General features: G+C 42.3%; 1 protein-coding gene across 3 annotated transcripts; it reads left to right on the forward strand.

The window, feature by feature from the left end:
- Positions 1-146: 146 nt before the first annotated feature.
- TMEM50B (transmembrane protein 50B) lies at positions 147-17,678 on the forward strand. Of its 3 annotated transcripts, XM_063346380.1 has the most exons (8): positions 147-269; positions 9,238-9,413; positions 10,018-10,130; positions 11,170-11,237; positions 12,249-12,341; positions 12,576-12,633; positions 15,056-15,149; positions 15,251-17,678. In XM_063346380.1, the coding sequence occupies exons 2-7, from the start codon at positions 9,315-9,317 to the stop codon at positions 15,099-15,101; spliced, it is 477 nt and encodes a 158-aa protein (XP_063202450.1). In that variant the 5' UTR covers positions 147-269; positions 9,238-9,314; the 3' UTR covers positions 15,102-15,149; positions 15,251-17,678. The 3 variants fall into 3 exon arrangements, with proteins under 3 accessions (XP_063202450.1, XP_063202435.1, XP_063202440.1); XM_063346365.1 differs by having other exon boundaries at positions 15,056-17,678; XM_063346370.1 differs by having other exon boundaries at positions 218-328; positions 15,056-17,678.
- The last annotated feature ends 36 nt before the right edge of the window (positions 17,679-17,714 follow it).

Here is a 17,714-nt window from a genome sequence, read left to right on the forward strand (position 1 = left end):
CCACGCCCTCTCATGACCCCGCCCCCGCCGCGGCCTCCCCCTCCCTGGAAGAAAAGGGGCGGGGCTTGCGCCGGACCCTCCTGCCGCCGCTGGCTGGCGTGGGCGGCCGCCTCGGCCAATCGTGGCGCCCCCTTCCTCACCCGGCCTCCGGTGACGCGGCAGCGCTGGCTTCCGATTGGCGGGCGGCCGCGTCGCTCGCGGGTCTCAGCCCCACCTCCCACCCCCACCCCCGCTCCCGGCAGGCGGAAGAGTCTCGCCCAGGACGGGGGGTACGTGCGGCTGGCGCCGATGGGGGCAAGGGGCGGCGGGGCAGGGGACGGCCGCGGCGGTGAGTGGGGGACGGGAGGCGGGAGGGTAGCGCGGGACACCTACGTCCGGCGGCAGTGCGCTCCTGCCCGCTTGCCTCCAACGGCCCTCGCGCGCCCCGCTGCCCCGGAGCCGCCTCCCCTCGCCAGGCCGCTGGGGACCCTCTGCTGCCCCCTCCGCCCCGGCGACCGGCGGCTCTTCCCTCCGCCCGCCCTCGGAGCTTGAGGCGGCTGCCTCGGTCCCGGCCCGGTGCCCTCCAGGCACCCCTCGGTGCTGGCCGGTGGTAGCGCGAAGGGGCTTGGGGGGGGCGTCCGGCCACGCTTCCCTGCCCGCCGGCCGGAGCCGTGACCTTCCGCCGTAGCGCGGCCGCGGGAAGCATCGGGCCTGTCTGTCCCCGGGGTGGCGACGGGGTTTGTCCCGACCCGCCGCAGGGCCACGGCCGGGTCTTTGTCAGGTTGCCGCCTGGCAGCGGAGGCGGTGGGGCTGAGCAGAAAGTTTGAGGTCCGTAGGTGAAATTTTCTTGAAAAAAATAATTGGTTTTTTTCTAAGTAATGCTGCCCTCAGCGTAACAGTTACTGCCAGGACTTTGATTGCTGCTTTGGGATTCTGCCTCATATCGCCCCGTCATGGCTTGAGCCCATTAAATAAATATCGATGCACATAATAGACTCTCGTGAGCAAAAATAGGCCCGTGGTTAATTGCAGGATTGATCTTTTTTTCCTGCCTCTCTCAAGTCCTCAAACTTTAATAGCATGCTCAGAGAGTACTTGCTGTGTAGACAGTGGTCATGTTGCTCTGGGGCTGAACATCACACAGATTCGTGTAAGGTTTCTGTTTAATAATTTTTCCACACAGCCTTATTTTGTGTAAGTTCATTTAAAGGTTCCTTTCTGTTCTCTGTCTGTCTTTCTGTAATACTTAAAAACCAATAAAGCATAGGGCTATGGTATATGGAAAACTGAAAGTGAAACTGCATGTAATTGCTGAAATGAGTGAGTAGTATAAAGACCCTTCTTAAAAAAATTAGTGGACTTGATAGAAATGTTCACGTAAGCTCCTTACAGTGACTGTACCTTTTCATAGCATGTGCGTATGGGGAACGTATGTAGCTTAAAGCATATTCTGATTGGTTGCTTGTGGAAGGTGCTGTCTTCTTTGAGGAAAACGGGTTTTTCTTATCGACTTTAAATTTCTTTTCTTCCTTCTGTCTGTCTTTTGCTTTCTTCTTTGGAAATAGGAGGACCCGTTCATTGCTAACCTGACAGTACTCCAGGGCCCTCACGCAGCTTAAGACGGTTTTCTTTGTGCAGGATTTTTGTATTTTCTTGCAACTGCTTTAATATTTTGTTCAAGTAATGAATTCATTTTGGGAGAGAGAAAGTGATTTTCAGATGAAAATTTTGAGCTCTGGTTCTTGTGTTTTCATTTCCCTTCATTTGTCTGAATAGTATACTAGCTGTTTTTATCTGAGTGCTAGTGTCTACCAAGTACTATTTTTACATTGAGTATAACTGTCCTTGTTAGTTCTTCAGTCACCAGTTTGTTCTTGCAAGTCTTCTTGTGTTTCTGTTTATTGGACTTGAGTGAGAAATGTTTCCTGAGAACAGTGGGAGAACCAGTCTGCCCTTGGAAAAGGGGAGGAGACAGATTGTAGGAAGGGCATTGAAGGACAGCTAATGCAAAGGGGTTTACCTGTTTCCTTGGTGTGAAGTATGTGGATGTAAAAGTTTAAACCAAGAGAGTGAAATTTGTACCTTTATTCAGGTAAGAAAGTCCAGCTGAAAGCGTCTGTCTTCATCAGAGTTTTCTGTCTTTGTAGTAGGATACATTTGGGCTGAAATCTGTATATGTATCCATATTAACCCATATGAGGATAAACTTTAGCCTAGCTCTGGTGGTCTTGGTGGAGGCTCAACTTTGCAATGTCACTGGTCTTTCATAGTTGAAATACAGCTTGTTATTTTCTTCCTTCTTTGCTAGGGTGTTGAGAACTACATATGTATGGAACGTTATCATAGAATCACAGAATGGGCTGGGAAGGACCTTCAAAGAATATCTAGTCCCATCCCGCTGCCATGGGTAGGGATGTCTTTCCATGGATCAGGTTGCTCAAAGCCCCGTCCAACCTAACCTTGAACACTTCCAGGGATGGGGCATCAATGGCTTCTCTGAGTAACCTGTTCCAGTGTCTCACCATCCTTGCAGTACAGAATTTCTTCCTTATGTCCATCCTCTTTCAGTTTAAAACTGCTGCTCCTTGTCCTGTCACTACAGGTCTTGGTAAAAAGTCTCTCTCCATGTATCTTATAAGCCCCCTTTAAGTACTGGAAGGCCACTATAAGGTCTCCTCGGAGCCTTCTCTTCTCCAGGCTGAACAACCCCAACTCTCTCAGCCTGTCTTCACAGGAGAGGTGTTCTAGTCTTCCCAAATGGGACCCCCCCCATTTTTGTGTCCCTCTTCTGGACCCACTCTAACAGGTCTGTGTTTGTCTTGTGCTGGGGACCACAGAGCTGGAGGCAGTACTGCAGGTGAGGTCTCATGAGAGTGGAGCAGAGCAGGAGAATCACCTCCCTCCACCTGCTTCTTGTTATGCAGCCCAGGATATGACTGGCTTTCTGGGCTGCAAGCATACGTTGCTGGCTTGTGTCCTTCTTTTTTTTTTTTTTTCCATGGGGCCGCTCTCATTCCATTCATGTCCAAGTCTGTATTGACACTGAGGATTGCCCCAGGCCAGGTGCAGGACCTTGTACTTCACCTTGTTGAACTTCATGAGGCTGGCATGAGCCCACTCCTCAAGCCTGTCAAGGTCCCTCTGGATGGTGTCTCTTCCCTCCAGTGTATCAGCGTACCCTTTTCCTCTAGTGTATTAAAACCAATGTTGTATAATAGCTAGGTGGTTATTTAACTTGTGAGAGGGTGGCCAACCTGTTGCGTTTGGGTTGGCTTTGTACTGACCATGCTTCCAGTAAGTCTGATAGGCACTATGCTTACCTTTTAAATGAGAGCACATGAAATTAGTTGGTTGGACTGTAGGCCGGATGAATTGTTCTGGCATCCCACAGTTTGCTTCCTGCTGTCCTTTTTTATGGAAACCCCACAGCCCTTATTCGTCTTGCCCTCTACACGTGGGTGCCCTCAATTGGGTGTGCATTTGATCAGAGATGGCATTGTCCTTTCACAAAGAGGGGAATATCCACGCGTTGGTCACAGAACATAGGCACTTTCAGTAATGCTGGGAGAGATGGTGTGTCACTGCTTTTTAGTTAGGTGTCTGTGAAGTCTGTACACATATGGGGCTATGTCAGTAGTGTGAGAAATGTTTAATTATTTTTACTGTTAAGTAGGGCTCTCTTGAAATCCCTGTATGAAAGACTCCTTTGCAGAATTCTGAATGGCATCAGTTAATATTTAGATCATCTTAGCAAAAGGGCAGTGGCACCTCTGTTTCCTTTTACTGCCGATTGTATTCTTGCATGCCTGCTCTAGCACTAAGCTTTCTTTGTGAAATCAAAGCTATGTTCTGGCGTTAGACATGTAGAAATAATTCTAGACTTCTTGTCTGTGTTCTGTTGCAAATTCTCTGCACCTTGTTTCTCCACATTTGTGTCTTATTCCAGTGAAACAGGAGAATTGTGTTGTCAGTTAGTAGTCTGCTGTAGAAAGACCACCAGCAGATAGTGTTGATCCTGTCTGTTCACGTTATGTAGGGTGCTTCTGTCCTGAGCACAAAGATAAGGTTAAAGGAAAATTCAGGTTTGTGAGCCAGCATTAAGCACCAAAAATACAAATTCCAATAAAATAATATGCTTTGGAAGAAGGTTGTCCTGTATCTTAGAAGACATTTAAAAAAAAAATCAACTTTTTCTAGCCTCCCTAGCTTCACCCTTTTGTCACTAATGCCGTTGTGAAAACTCCATTTGATATCCAATAACAGTTAAGTATTGAGAGAGATTTTTTGTCTTGGATTTTTGAACTGAGCAAAATGTCTCTCGTTTGTCACATAATATTTAAAAACACTTCATTATTGAGACATCTTTGTGCAATGTATGGTATCATAACTGACTTCTATCATTACTGACTTTGCAAAGTTGAAAGTGTTTTACTAGGATAAATACTGCTTAGTTTTTGGATTGCAAGTTGGCTTAGTTATATTATCTGGCAAAACAAACTATATAACCCCTTTAAATCATAGAAGGGAATGAATTTTTTCATTTTGTTTCAGCCTTTTGAACTAGAGCCTTTTTGCAGCAGTAAAAAGATTTCTTTCATTAAGTCATCCAAGAATTTGACGGGCTATTTCTTAAGTATCACAGAATTGTTGAGGTTGGAAGGCACTTCTGAAGGTCATCTGGTCCAACCCCCCATCTCAAGCAGGGCCACCCAGACCTAGTTGCCCAGATGGCTTTTCAATATCTCCAAGGATGGAGATTCCACGACCTCTCTGGGCAACCTGTGCTAGTGCTCGATCACCCTCACAGTAAAAAAGTGTTTCCTGATGTTCAGAGGGAACCTTCTGCGTTTCAGTTTGTGTCTGTTGCCTCTGGTCCTACCACTGGGCGCCACTGAAAAGAGCCTGGCTCCGTCCTCTTTGCACCCCCCCTTCAGGTATTTCTATACATTGATGAGTTTCCCCTGAGCATTCTCTTCTCCAGGCTGAACAGTCCCAGCTCTCCCAGCCTTTCCTCATAGGAGAGTTGCTCCAGTCCCTTCATCATCTTTGTGGGCCTCCACTGGGCTCTCTCCAGTGTGTCCCTGTCTCTCTTGTACTGGGGAGCCCAGACCTGGACACAGTGCTCCAGGTGTGGCCTCACCAGGGCTGAGTAGAGGGGAAGGATCACCTCCCTCAACCTGTAACACTCTTCCTAGTGCAGCCCAGGATACTGGTCACCTTCTTTGCTACAAAGGCACATCACTGGCTCATGTTCAACTTGGTGTCCACCAGGACCCCCAGGTCCTTTTCTGCCAAGCTGCTTGCCAGCTGGGTGGCCCCCAGCACATGCTAGTGCGTGGGGTTGTTCCTCCCTAGGTGCAAGACTGGGCAATTCACGGAATCACGGAATCACAGAATCTTCAGAGTTGGAAGGGACCTCTAGAGATTATCTAGTCCAACTCCCCTGCTACAGCAGGATTACCTAAAGCACATCCCTCAGGGCTGCATCCAGGCGGGTCTTGAAAATCTCCAGAGAAGGGGACTCCACAACCTCCCTGGGCAGCCTGTTCCAGTGCTCTGTCACCCTCACTGTAAAGAAGTTTTTCCGTGTATTTGAACGGAACTTCCTATGTTCTAGCTTGTGCCCATTGCCCCTTGTCCTGTCGCTGGGAACCATTGAAAAGAGCCTGGCTCCGTCCTCCTTAAACCCACCCTTTAGATACTTGTAAACATTAATCAGGTCCCCCCTCAACCTTCTCTTCTCCAGGCTAAAGAGTCCCAGCTCTTTCAGCCTTTCCTCATAAGGGAGGTGCTCCAGTCCCATAATCATCTTGGTTGCCCTTCGCTGGACTCGCTCCAGTAGTTCCCTGTCCCTCTTGAACTGGGGAGCCCAAAACTGGACACAGTACTCCAGTTGTGGCCTCACCAGTGCAGAGTAGAGGGGGAGAATGACCTCCCTCGACCTACTGGCCACAGTCTTCCCTATGCAGCCCAGAATTCCATTGGCCTTCTTGGCGACAAGGGCACGCTGCTGGCTCATGGATAATTTGCTGTCTACCAGGACCCCCAGGTCCTTCTCCTCAGAGCTGCTTCCCAGCATGTCCGCCCCTAACATATACTGGTGTTTGGCATTCTTCCTTCCCAGGTGCAGGACCCTACACTTGCTTTTGTTGAACCTCATTAGGTTCTTCTCTGCCCAGCTCTCCAGCCTGTCCAGGTCACGCTGGATGGCAGCACGGCCCTCTGGAGTGTCGGCCACCCCTCCCAGCTTGGTATCATCAGCAAACTTGCTGAGGATACACTCTGTCCCCTCATCTAGGTCATTAATGAATATATTGAACAAAATTGGTCCAAGTATTGACCCCTGAGGGACACCACTCGTTACAGGCCTCCAACTGGACTCTGTGCCGCTGATCACAACCCTCTGAGTTCTGTCACTCAGCCAGCTCTCGATCCACCTCACTGTCACCTCGTCTAGCCCATACTTCCTCAGCTTCCTAATGAGGATGTTATGGGAGACAGTGTCAAAAGCCTTGCTAAGGTCAAGGTAGATGACATCTACGGCTCTCCCCTCATCCAGCCAACCCGTTATAACATCATAGAAAGCTATCAGATTGGTCAGGCATGATTTGCCCTTGGTAAATCCATGCTGACCACTTCCAATAACTTCCTGTTCCTCTATGTGTTTGGAGACGACATCCAGAATGAGTTGCTCCATTACCTTCCCAGGGACAGAGGTGAGACTAACCGGCCTGTAGTTCCCTGGGTCGTCCTCCTTGCCTTTTTTGAAGATTGGAGTGATGTCAGCCTTCCTCCGGTCCTCAGGCACCTCTCCTGTTCCCCATGACCTTTCAAAGACGATGGAGAGCGGTCTAGCGATAACATCTGCCAGCTCTCTCAGCACTCGCGGGTGCATCCCGTCAGGGCCCATGGATTTATGAATGTCCAGCTTGGCCAAGTGGTCTCTGACCCGGTCCTCCTCAACTAAGGGAAAATCTTCCTCTCTCCAGACCTTCCCCCTTGCCTCCAGGGTATGGTATGCGTGAGGGACGGCTTTATCAGTGAAGACCGAAGAAAAGAAGGCATTCAGTAACTCTGCCTTCTCTGTGTCTTCCACCACTAGGGCACCCGTCTCATTCATCAGTGGACCTATATTTTCCCTAGTTTTCCTTTTTCTGTTGATATACTGGAAAAATCTCTTCTTGTTGTCTTTAACTGCAGTGGCCAAGCTGAGTTCTGATTGAGCTTTGGCCCTTCTAATCTTCCCCCTGCATAGCTTTGTTATATCTTGATAATCTCTTGTCGAACTTCACGATGTCGAATAATTCCTCTTGTCGAACTTCACGATGTTCCTGCCAGCACGTTTCTCCAGCCAGTCGAGGTACCTCCGGATGGCATCCAAGTAGAGGGTGAAAAATAATTTCTCTTGTTATTGACATATCTGAAATAATTTTTTCTAGTGGCTTTTCTTGACCCGCTTTAGAACTTTATGTTATGTAGAACTTTACATTATGTTTGAAGGAGATGATTTTATTTAGGTATGTTAATGATATTTAAATGATCCATTATAGGGAAAAAATTCCAAAGGAGACTATAGCTCTGAACAAATACAGCTTCACTCATTCTGAAAATCATTCTGAAAGTGACTGAAAGTGATTTGACATAGCCACCCTTGTGTTCAGTGGGGAGAAGAAATAGTGTGGCATGTTTTTTATCTGTTTACTCCTACCTGTGGCCAGCCGCACCACAGGGCGAGAACTGTGTAGTCTGTGGTGACAACAGCAATGGGAACCATGAGTTGAGTTCCAGTGTGGGTGGGCAAGGAGCTGGGAGGGGAAGGGAGGGACTACTGCAGGACAAGGAAGAGACACAGTCATGGTTTGAAGAGGAACAAACAAAGTACAGATAGAGCCATTTTAAGAGTGGAAAAGATGGAAGGGCTGTAGGAGCCCTTCTGTAGTAATACAGTGTGGCAATTTTGTGGGACAGTTTTAGAAAGAACAGAGACCTGAAAATCTAGGTAAAAGTGTAATCTAGGAAAATAACTATATGGTTGAGCCCAGATGCTGTACAAAAATAAAGTAATTTTGGAATTGGGTGACTGATTTTAATGCTTTAAGGTAGCATCATAACTGTGGATGGATTTTTGGAACTATACTCGAGAGGACAAACTTTTATCTTATTCATAGGAGGTGGCCTGTGTTCGTAGTGTAGGCAAACTCTGTTTATTTTTAGTTCACTTAGTGTGTAGACTTCTAATTACCATTATTAGGCAGGAAAATATTCTATATCAGTCTGTCCTGTAACATAATAACCTTTGTCTGTTGTTAACCTCTAGTAAGTATCCAGAAATTATTTGTGGCAGGCTGGGAAAATACAGAAGTTGACAATACTGAATCAAAATAGAATGGCATTAAGAGTGGCTGTGAGTCACTGCTAAATAGAAAAACGGTAAATATTCTAACTTCTGACACGCAAACTTTATATGCAGATCATCTTACGCTGTGAGAATAGATGCGGTGTAGTGCAGAATCTTCTGTAGCTACTGTCTCACCAAATTGTTGGAGAACTGTGTTGTGTCGGTAGTCACTTTCTAACACTAATTAACTTTGCTTTCCTCTTCCTGTATTTAAAGTTCTGTGTGATCCTCCCTCTGTGAAGCAGGACGTTCTTTACCCTTGGTATTAGTTGGTTCACTGAGTTGATCCCTTTTTCCCTGGGTTAGAAAGGCGCTATATTCATCTTTTTTGGAGACTCTTATGCGGGGTTCCTTGGCCTGACTCAAAGACCAAGTTCTGGTCTGCGTATGAAGCCCCGTTGTACGTATCTTACCTTTTTAAACTGTTAATGCCAGGGAGAGCATTGTGGTTTAAAGATGAAACTTAGATTGAAGTATCTGCTTTTTTTGCTCCTGTTTTTTTGCTTGCTTTTATTTTTTTTCATACATTTGAACAAACAGTACATTCTATTTAATCTCTCTTCTGTTTCAGATACAATGATTTACATATAATGCATAAGTTCTTGGGTTGTGTGGTGATTTTATTTTATAATTCTGTTTGTAAGGTAGGCTGGTTCGTTGTGGGTTTTTTGTTGTGTGTTTTTTTTTTTTTTTTTTTTTTTAAATATAGCTCAATATAGAATCCATAGAGTATACGGAATACTTAATTCTGTATTGTAAAAATTCTAAAAACCCCACGTTGTAAAAATTGCTCATGAGAGTTGTCAAACATCTCAAGATTTTGCTACTTTGTATTAAATGCATCTTTGGCTGTGTTTCAGGTGTTTAGGACACAGCTGTTAATGGAAAAATTCATGTACAAGTACAAACTAAGAAGGACAGCCTAATCTTTGAGGAAATGGCAGGATTCCTAGACAACTTCCGGTGGCCAGAGTGTGAGTGCATTGACTGGAGTGAAAGAAGAAATGCCATCGCTTCAATAGTTGCGGGTGTATTGGTAAGTTTTGAGAGGATGTGAATCATAACTGTCGTGACAAATTTGGAAGTACAGTTAATTTGTGTTGCAAATTTCGTGAAGCTTCACTCTTAACTGCACCTGAAGCCAGTATATTTCTTTATATTTTTAAGTGTCATCATTAGACAGCTTTTTTACGAGTCACATAACTTTGCATTTTGTCTGATAATGATATACTGTTTCTGCTATCGCTTCTTTAAAAAAATTTAAATTTCTAGTGGATTTTTTCATAATCAGATATGTTAGAACAGCTATGTTATACATACTTTGTATCTCATGTGTGTTTAGAATCTGGATTGTTGTTCTTGAAGCTGTACAGGGTATTTAACTGTACACTGATACTTAATCTGAATAGAAAATGTAACCAATTTCCAAATGATCCTCTGAAAACATTAGTGTTGAGGTTTATGCAGAACTTGCACATCAAGCAGATTTAAGAGTCTGACTTAAAGCTAATAACTTTCTAGAATAGTTGGTACTTGTTAAGAGACAATTAAACCGATGGTATGCAGGAACATTTGTCATGCTTTGTCTGCCTGTCTCTGTATGCTTCCAGCCTGACCATACTGGTCTCTTTTATTCCTAGTTTTTCACAGGTTGGTGGATAATGATCGATGCTGCAGTAGTTTACCCTAAGCCAGAACAAATGAACCATGCGTTCCATACCTGCGGGGTGTTTTCAACACTAGCATTTTTCATGTAAGTGTATATAAAGGGAGTTCTGATATAAACATGAACTGTTACAGTTTTGACTAGGCGACATGGTATATGATAAAATTTTGAATCACTTCGTTATAAATTCCTTACGAGTGATCTTGTTGTACCTTTTTGCATGGCAATGTAAAGGCCTTTTTTCTTTTACCTATGGCCTTTGTTCCTGATCGTAGTCTGTTTGTTTATTGTTCTGTCTATCCCCCTGTTCCTGTGCTCTTTGGCTGAACGTAAGAAAGCAGACCTTCCTTTATCCAAGTGGCTTTCTATAATAAGTATTTAGATTACTAGATCAAAATTCATGTAATGCTGCCCAGTTACTTACCTCGATATAAAACCTTTGACTGCATTTTCCTCTGTTTTTAAATAACTTTTATAGTTGTCTCTGGCCCAAAACGTCCTCAAATGGGAGAGGTAATATTATTATAGCTAGCGTTATAAAGATGTAAATGTGTCAAGCTGGGAGGAGAAGTAATAGCTGTTATTGAATCTTACAATAGTGGTGAGGAAAAAAAAAAAGTATGCATTTGGATATGCAAGACCTTCTTAAGACTTGGTATCTGAAACTTTCTGGGTTTTTTTCCTCATCAGTGTAAGTCATTTTAAGAAAATGTGTTGTCCCTCCTTACAGGGTGTCTCTCACTTGAATACTTGACGGTATTCATTGCAAAGGAAAGCAACTTCTATCATAATTGTGAGACACTGTGTTACTGGCTCTTATTATTCCTGTGAAGTGGCTTTAGATAATATAAAAACTTAAACAGCCAGAAAGAAATCAGGAATATTTCAGTCTCTAAGTAGGGTCATCTTACAGGTCTGTTAATGTAAAAATTTAACTAAAACTCATGAACAAATACAGGATTTGCTTGAATTCCTGTTGGAATCCTTCCATTAAGGGACATGTAATAATATGTGACTATACAGATCTTCCCAGAATTTGTTGCATCTTAGAAAAAGCTAGCTTTTTACTTAAACTTTATTAGAAAACCAATTTAATCTGAAGTGTATACACCTTTTTTGTTCCTAGGATAAATGCTGTTTCAAATGCACAGGTGAGAGGAGACAGCTACAGTGACGGATGTTTAGGAAGAACAGGTAAATTAACTCTAAAAATCATGCCGAGTTGAAAGACCGATTATTTACGTGTTGGGCTCTTTTTTTGAAGTGGTGGTTAAACAAATAATAATCAGAAGTTAAGGAGTAGGAGAGAACTTCTGTGAAGTTAATTTCTTTACAAAATTAACATTTATAGATGAGTACTGTCTTTGTTACAAAGGTGAACTTGGAAAAAGTCAATTTCTGTGTATCTTGGAATACCTAAACTTTCCTCTGCCAATCCTTTACAGCTGCTGGAAGAAATAAATTTCTGCCTTGTGGTAGGCTATGGAGCAGACATTCCTTAACAATGTCTTATTTTAGAATATGTTGCAAACACTCTGGTTCCTTTGTATGTCACCTACTGTGTGTGTGGACTTGCTGTCCTCTCTCTGCTTTCATTTGCAATTCCCTTACTATTTCCCATGTGGATCCCAGCATCTCTTTTCATGGGATTTGTAGAATGCCTCACTGGAAATGTAGGATTTACTGATTTTTGAACGAGTATACGATGCTTTTTTGTTACTCATAAATCAGCTCGAGAGAATCTTTGCATAGAAATATTTTTCCTTTCCCATGAGCAAGCAGGTTGATTATTTTCAATGGCGTCCTCTTCCTTTTTTTATTGGGTAATGTCTAGCTCTGGTAGATGTTGCCCTTCTGAAAACACCTTTCTGAAGTAAACACTTACCTCAGAAACACTATTGCTTTGTCAAAGTACCTCATCATTAGTCCACTTTAAGTTGTGTTCAATGACGTTATGGGCATTCCCTACAGGTGAGGGGAAACTTCTGGTAGTTGTGTCTGCTCACTATACTATGGGGTGTCCATCTTCTCTTTGTTTTACTAGAGAAGGCAAAATTTGGTTTATCTTGTCCTTGGAAAGGGTTAAATCCTGTATCCTTTTTGCCTTCAACAAGATAACATACCGTATCGCACTAGTAGCTTGGATCATCTGTCACTGTGGATAATAGTCTATGTGGTTCTCAGAGGTTTTAATATTTCCTGCAGGTGCTCGTATCTGGCTCTTCATTGGCTTTATGTTGATGTTTGGTTCACTTATTGCTTCAATGTGGATTCTTTTTGGAGCATATGTTACACAGAGTAAGTTGTTTTTTGTTTTTTTTTTTTTTGTTTTTTTTTAATTTTCATATACGGAAAAGTACTTTTGGTGTGAGCCAAAAGGCAGAAAATCCAGAATAATGGAATTGTGTGGTCTGTTCTTCTCAGAGCCATGCCATCTAAGTTTGTAGTCAGAGAATGATACTATGCATAGTGTTTTAAATACACCTTCCAATGCAAAAGAACTTAATATTTCTTTTGTTACTTACTTTGCAGACACTAATGTTTACCCTGGATTAGCAGTGTTTTTCCAAAATGCGTTGATATTTTTCAGGTAAGTTATCTGGGCAAATTTCTCTCCTTCCAAAGGAGTATCCAGCTTATCTGCTTCAATGCACACTCATAATCCTGGACAGTAAATTCTGAAAGCTGGAGGCTGACTCCAGGCTTGACCTTCCAAAATGTGGAGTTTGCTCCTCTGAACGCAGGACCCTCCGTATTTGAATTTATTACCCACCGTGACCTTTACTTGAGGAGGGTGGCGCGTAAGCCAAAGTGACCTCTTGGGTCACTGACATTGTACAGAGAACTGACGTGATATTATTCAGTGCATAAACTGATCAAGCTATTTCTTAAAAAGCGATTTTTTTTTTAATCTCTGCTACTTTTTTCTACTCCCTTTGCTCCAGTGCTTAGAAACAATGTTTTATTTGCCCCTTCCCAGGCCATGAGAGGCTCTTCGTTCCCCTCATGCTCTTGTTAGTCCAGCTCTTTCTGGTCTCACTGAATTTACGGCTGTGGAATGTGGATGACTAAGGCTATAGACAGTATCCGGGTGAGATACTGTCGGTGTCTTTGGCTCATGGCAATAGTGCTTTCATCTCTGCACTACAAATACCGTGGCATGTATCCGAACAGCACTAGGTGGGAGATCCTGTTGCCCTTTTCCTGACTGTTTCATACCGATGGCTCGATTATCTGATAATTGATACAGCTGGATTTCTTTCTACTAAACGAGCTTTCAGTTGTTAAAAACAATATTATTTATTTTTCTAAGAGCACGATGGTACATTTTGTAATATTACACTTAAATCAGTTTCTCTTATTTTGCTTAATATCATTAAGCATATCATGTGACACTTTGAAACTATCTGTAATAACTCTTTTTACGTGTATAATGCATTCTGCCATCCATGAATTTTATTAATTCATAAAAGGCAATGAAAGCATTAAATAGTGTAAGTTCTGAGATCAGTCACAGAAGAAGTTCACATAACCTCCTCTTTTGCAAGCTCTTACCCACTTAAATTACTGTGATAACAATTTTCCTTTTAGTACCGTATCAAATACTTTGCAGCGAGCTGGATTGACTGGCTCCACTGTGCTTCCCTGTTTGGAAAATCAGTTACGTTCTTGCAGAAAATAGCAGTTCCTAAATCTCTTCTGTAGTCTTGCACACGATTGAAATGGGGTACTGATGAAGGCAGACTTTTGAGAATAGTTTCACCATGCCTGAAGTCTTTACTCTTATTTCAGTAGTTTGGTGAACTTATTTCTGAAGCTGCTTTTTGTTTCTGAAAATGTCTTTCCTTAGTTCCTGTTGTACTCTGTATGTACGTATGTTTTAGGTTCGTTTTTTCTTTTATCTTCTAAAATTTGTTTTCAGGATATGAACTGTGAGACAAATTACAACCGTTTTAGTTTTAAAAAAGAAAAAAGTCCTTGTTTTTTATCTCACCATGCACTTTAGGCCGTAACTTTTGAGAAGTCCATCCATTGTCGTAGACTCCTTTCCTTAGACCATACCTGGGTCAATCAGTGATGCCCCTCTCAACGTCCTTATCCAAAACTTTGGTTCTGGTGGAATCGAATTCTCCTCCGTCAGTGTCGTTCCATAATTTCTGTATTCCCTGAACGCTGTCTCTCCTTCAGGACTTGTAATTTGGCCCTGCTTGTTACTCCACCAGGCTTTTTTGACTTAGTTTAACTAAGTACTTCACTAGTATTAGTAGTTAGTTAATTGCCCAGGTGTCCAGCTTGTTTGACTTATCATCACTTGTAATCGCTGTTCTCAGGGTCAGTATTTCTCATTTCCCTGCCTCCTCATTCTCTTATGATTTAGTGTGACTGTGCCCTTCTCTGCCACCTGTTTGTTGGCTATAAGAAAAAAATAATTTGAAGTATAAAGAACAATAAGGAAATCATGCTTGGTTTTGTTCCCTCAGTATTTTTTTTTGATTCAAAAAAGTATTTAATTGCATCCAACCTTATACAAGGAATTTTGGAGATCAGATTGCAATCTGGATCTCACTTATGCACCACAGGATCAATATTCTTTCTGATTGTCTAATAAAAATTTAATTGCTTAGATTCTATCTTAGTGTGATGCATTATGTTCAGCTGATTGCCAGATGCCGGGGTGAGACTTGCTGCTCTGTAACTCTGTGGATCAGTCCTAGAACCTCTTAGATAGCAAATTTTTTTTCCTTCAGAAGGGCAGCTGCTTTTACTGTGAGACTGGCTATTTTTTTTATTTGAGCAATTGCTTCAGCTGGATCTCACCGTTTTAGCAATGCATAGTAAATTAAATATAAGTATAAAAAGCAGATACTGACTTGAATAAAAGTTAAGGTTACTGGAGGCATGGTGATTTGCACTGTAGATAGTATAAAATTATAAGGATACTATTAAAATTACCTTTTCTACCTTATGTGTGGTCTGATTATTTTTTCTTTCTTTCTTTTTCCCTTCTTTAGTACTCTGATCTACAAGTTTGGAAGAACAGAAGAGTTATGGGGATGAGAGATCACGTATAGCATTGTCTATTCCATACTTGCTATGTCGTACTATGTATGTAGATATATTTACATTTATTTGTTCTTGTTTTGCTTTCTAAATTGTATGGACTGAGACAAATTACAGTTTCTGTAATGAGCTCCCTCTTTTCACAGGACAGATTTGTGAATATGTACATAAGACTGTATATATCTTAAAAAGGGATACGTCAGGCTTTCTTTCTGAAATCTTCAGGCTTATTTCTTCAAATACACGGGTTTCCATCAACTCCTAAGACTCGATCTTCCAAACCTTCACGTGTGTCAGAGACTCCAGTGGAACAACTAGTGAACAAGTAGGATAAAGCTCGTTCCCTGTAATGGGGGTTATTACTTTTATGCGTAGGTGAGCGAGAGCCGATTTCGTGAGGGCTGCCTGTGTCACCCAAAGCAGTAGCCCCAGCGCATGGATGTGTCCCAGCTAAGCTTAACGAGGGTAAATTCTATTGTATGCTGAGATAAGAGCTGATTTTAACGATTTTGTATGACTGTTCAGAAAAATATAAAGTAGCTATTTTTTTGTAAAAGGTTATGAGTTTTTAAGCAAGGCCCTATATTAAGCAGGATCTGCATGACAAATCAAACTGTTCCTGACTTCTGATTGCTATAGCACAAATGACATTTGGTAGCACCATGGTCCTTAGAATTAATTTCATGCTGTTCAATGTAGTAGATACCAATTAGTATTTAATATATTTACTGATATTAGAAGAAAAAAACCCACCAAAACAAAGATGAAAACTGATGCCAGTCATACTTAAGGAATATGATGAACAAATGAGAATCAGACTAACATCTTTAAAATTACACTAGCATAATTTTCTTCAGGGGAAGCTTTTTGCTGATAAATGAACACTTATCCTGCTACCCATTACTTTTTCTATTTAAAAGGCAAGCATTTCAAGTGGGGATATAGTAGATGTATTTATTGCTAACACTCTTACCTTGAAATACTTGCCAGTTTTAGGGCTGCCATTTGCCCCGGTTAAAAATGTATTTATCTCCTAAATTTCATGGGCACTTTATGGGAACGCGTCCATTATCGAAATCCCATTTCTCCTAGCTGGAGTACACAGAAAGGGCGAACAATGCCATTTTATAGCTTTGGGCTGATCTTGTATATTCATCTTGCTATTGGCGACTTCCTTATCCCATGAGTTCTATGTGGTTTTTAAAGCATTTGAAATCTACCTTGCGTCTAAAAGCTTTTATAACTTTCTATGTATCCAGATCGCTGACCAAATGGTATTAAACTGCAGAATGTAACTTCTGTGCATGGTTACTGTATACTGTTAGTCATCTAACTGCTCCCTTGTGGGAATCTCTCCAGTGGACAGAATATGAAGCAAATACTGCAGCTGAAATTGTGCTACTGGCTGGACTAACGTCATCCCCATTTCACCATCCTGCAGTGAGTTAGGATATATTCACTGGTGTTAATCATAGCTTTGTACATAAGAAGTAAGTTGTCTGTTTGGTTGTAATTTCAGAAAACCGCAATAAACTTTATCTTATGTTCTCAAAATAGTGAACTTCACCAAGTTAATTGTACAGGACTCTACTTAAATAGCTCAAGTAGCAGTGAACTTTAGCAAGTCTTACACCAGCTAATAAAACCAAGGGTTTTTGTTTTCAGGTCCGTCAGTTTCTTGCTGAGGAGCTTAGGAATGTTTGGTGGCTTTTTTACTAAGTGAGAAACAAGTGTAGGCTAGAACTAATCCCACTTACGGTATCTTCCACCTGATGCTTGAACAGCAAGAGTGAAGTGTTTGACTCTGGAGGAACTCTTAACAGTGTGCTTTAATGCAAGTTCCTGGTTAAAAATCAGTATTTCTTTCAGAAGAGAGACAGCTCTGAGGGTGTGAAAGCAGATGTAGTGTAAGAGCCACCCAGGCTTCGTTCAGAATATCCCGAGATCCACTTTTACACCACCGGCAGTTCCAGCGCAGGCCAAGGTGGACTGGGATGGCTCATTTTAGGTAATGCCTTTGCCGGCTGCAGTTGTGAAGAGAAACCTTGAATTACTCCTAACAAAAAAAGGTTTTTAACTTTGGCTTATTTGTGTAACTGTAAAAATATTTAGTAACAACGATCTCCAACCAAAGTCTAGCACAGGGCTTAGTCAGGAAGTTGTATGCTGTATTGCTGTATATTCACAGATGTTTTAATTGCCTTCTTATCTATATCCTCTGTTACGCATGTGGGTTGTTCCTTTTGCGAGCCTGTTGGTTCTTCACTTGTTTACAGCACAGTATATAAGAAGAGCGTGGATGAACTTAAAAGCAGGTATTATGCAGCTTGTAGCTGACTCGAAAAGTCTTACCAGAATTGGAAGTATGACTAAGTCTTCAGATAACTACGTGGTCTTAGCATGTTGCCTAATCTCGAGTGATTAGACTAATTCTGTGAGGCAATAACCTTGTGAAGCTTCTGGAAAAAATGTCACTGGTTTTTCATGTCAGGCCTCTGGGTTCCTGGAAGAGGTGGAACAGCATTTCCTCAGATAACCAACAGCTCTGACAGCGACCAGGTTCATTAACAGACCTAAGTAATTTGAACAAGTCATTTGCAAATAAACAAG

Source organism: Chroicocephalus ridibundus, chromosome 1, assembly GCF_963924245.1.
Source record: "Chroicocephalus ridibundus chromosome 1, bChrRid1.1, whole genome shotgun sequence".
NCBI lineage: Eukaryota > Metazoa > Chordata > Aves > Charadriiformes > Laridae > Chroicocephalus > Chroicocephalus ridibundus.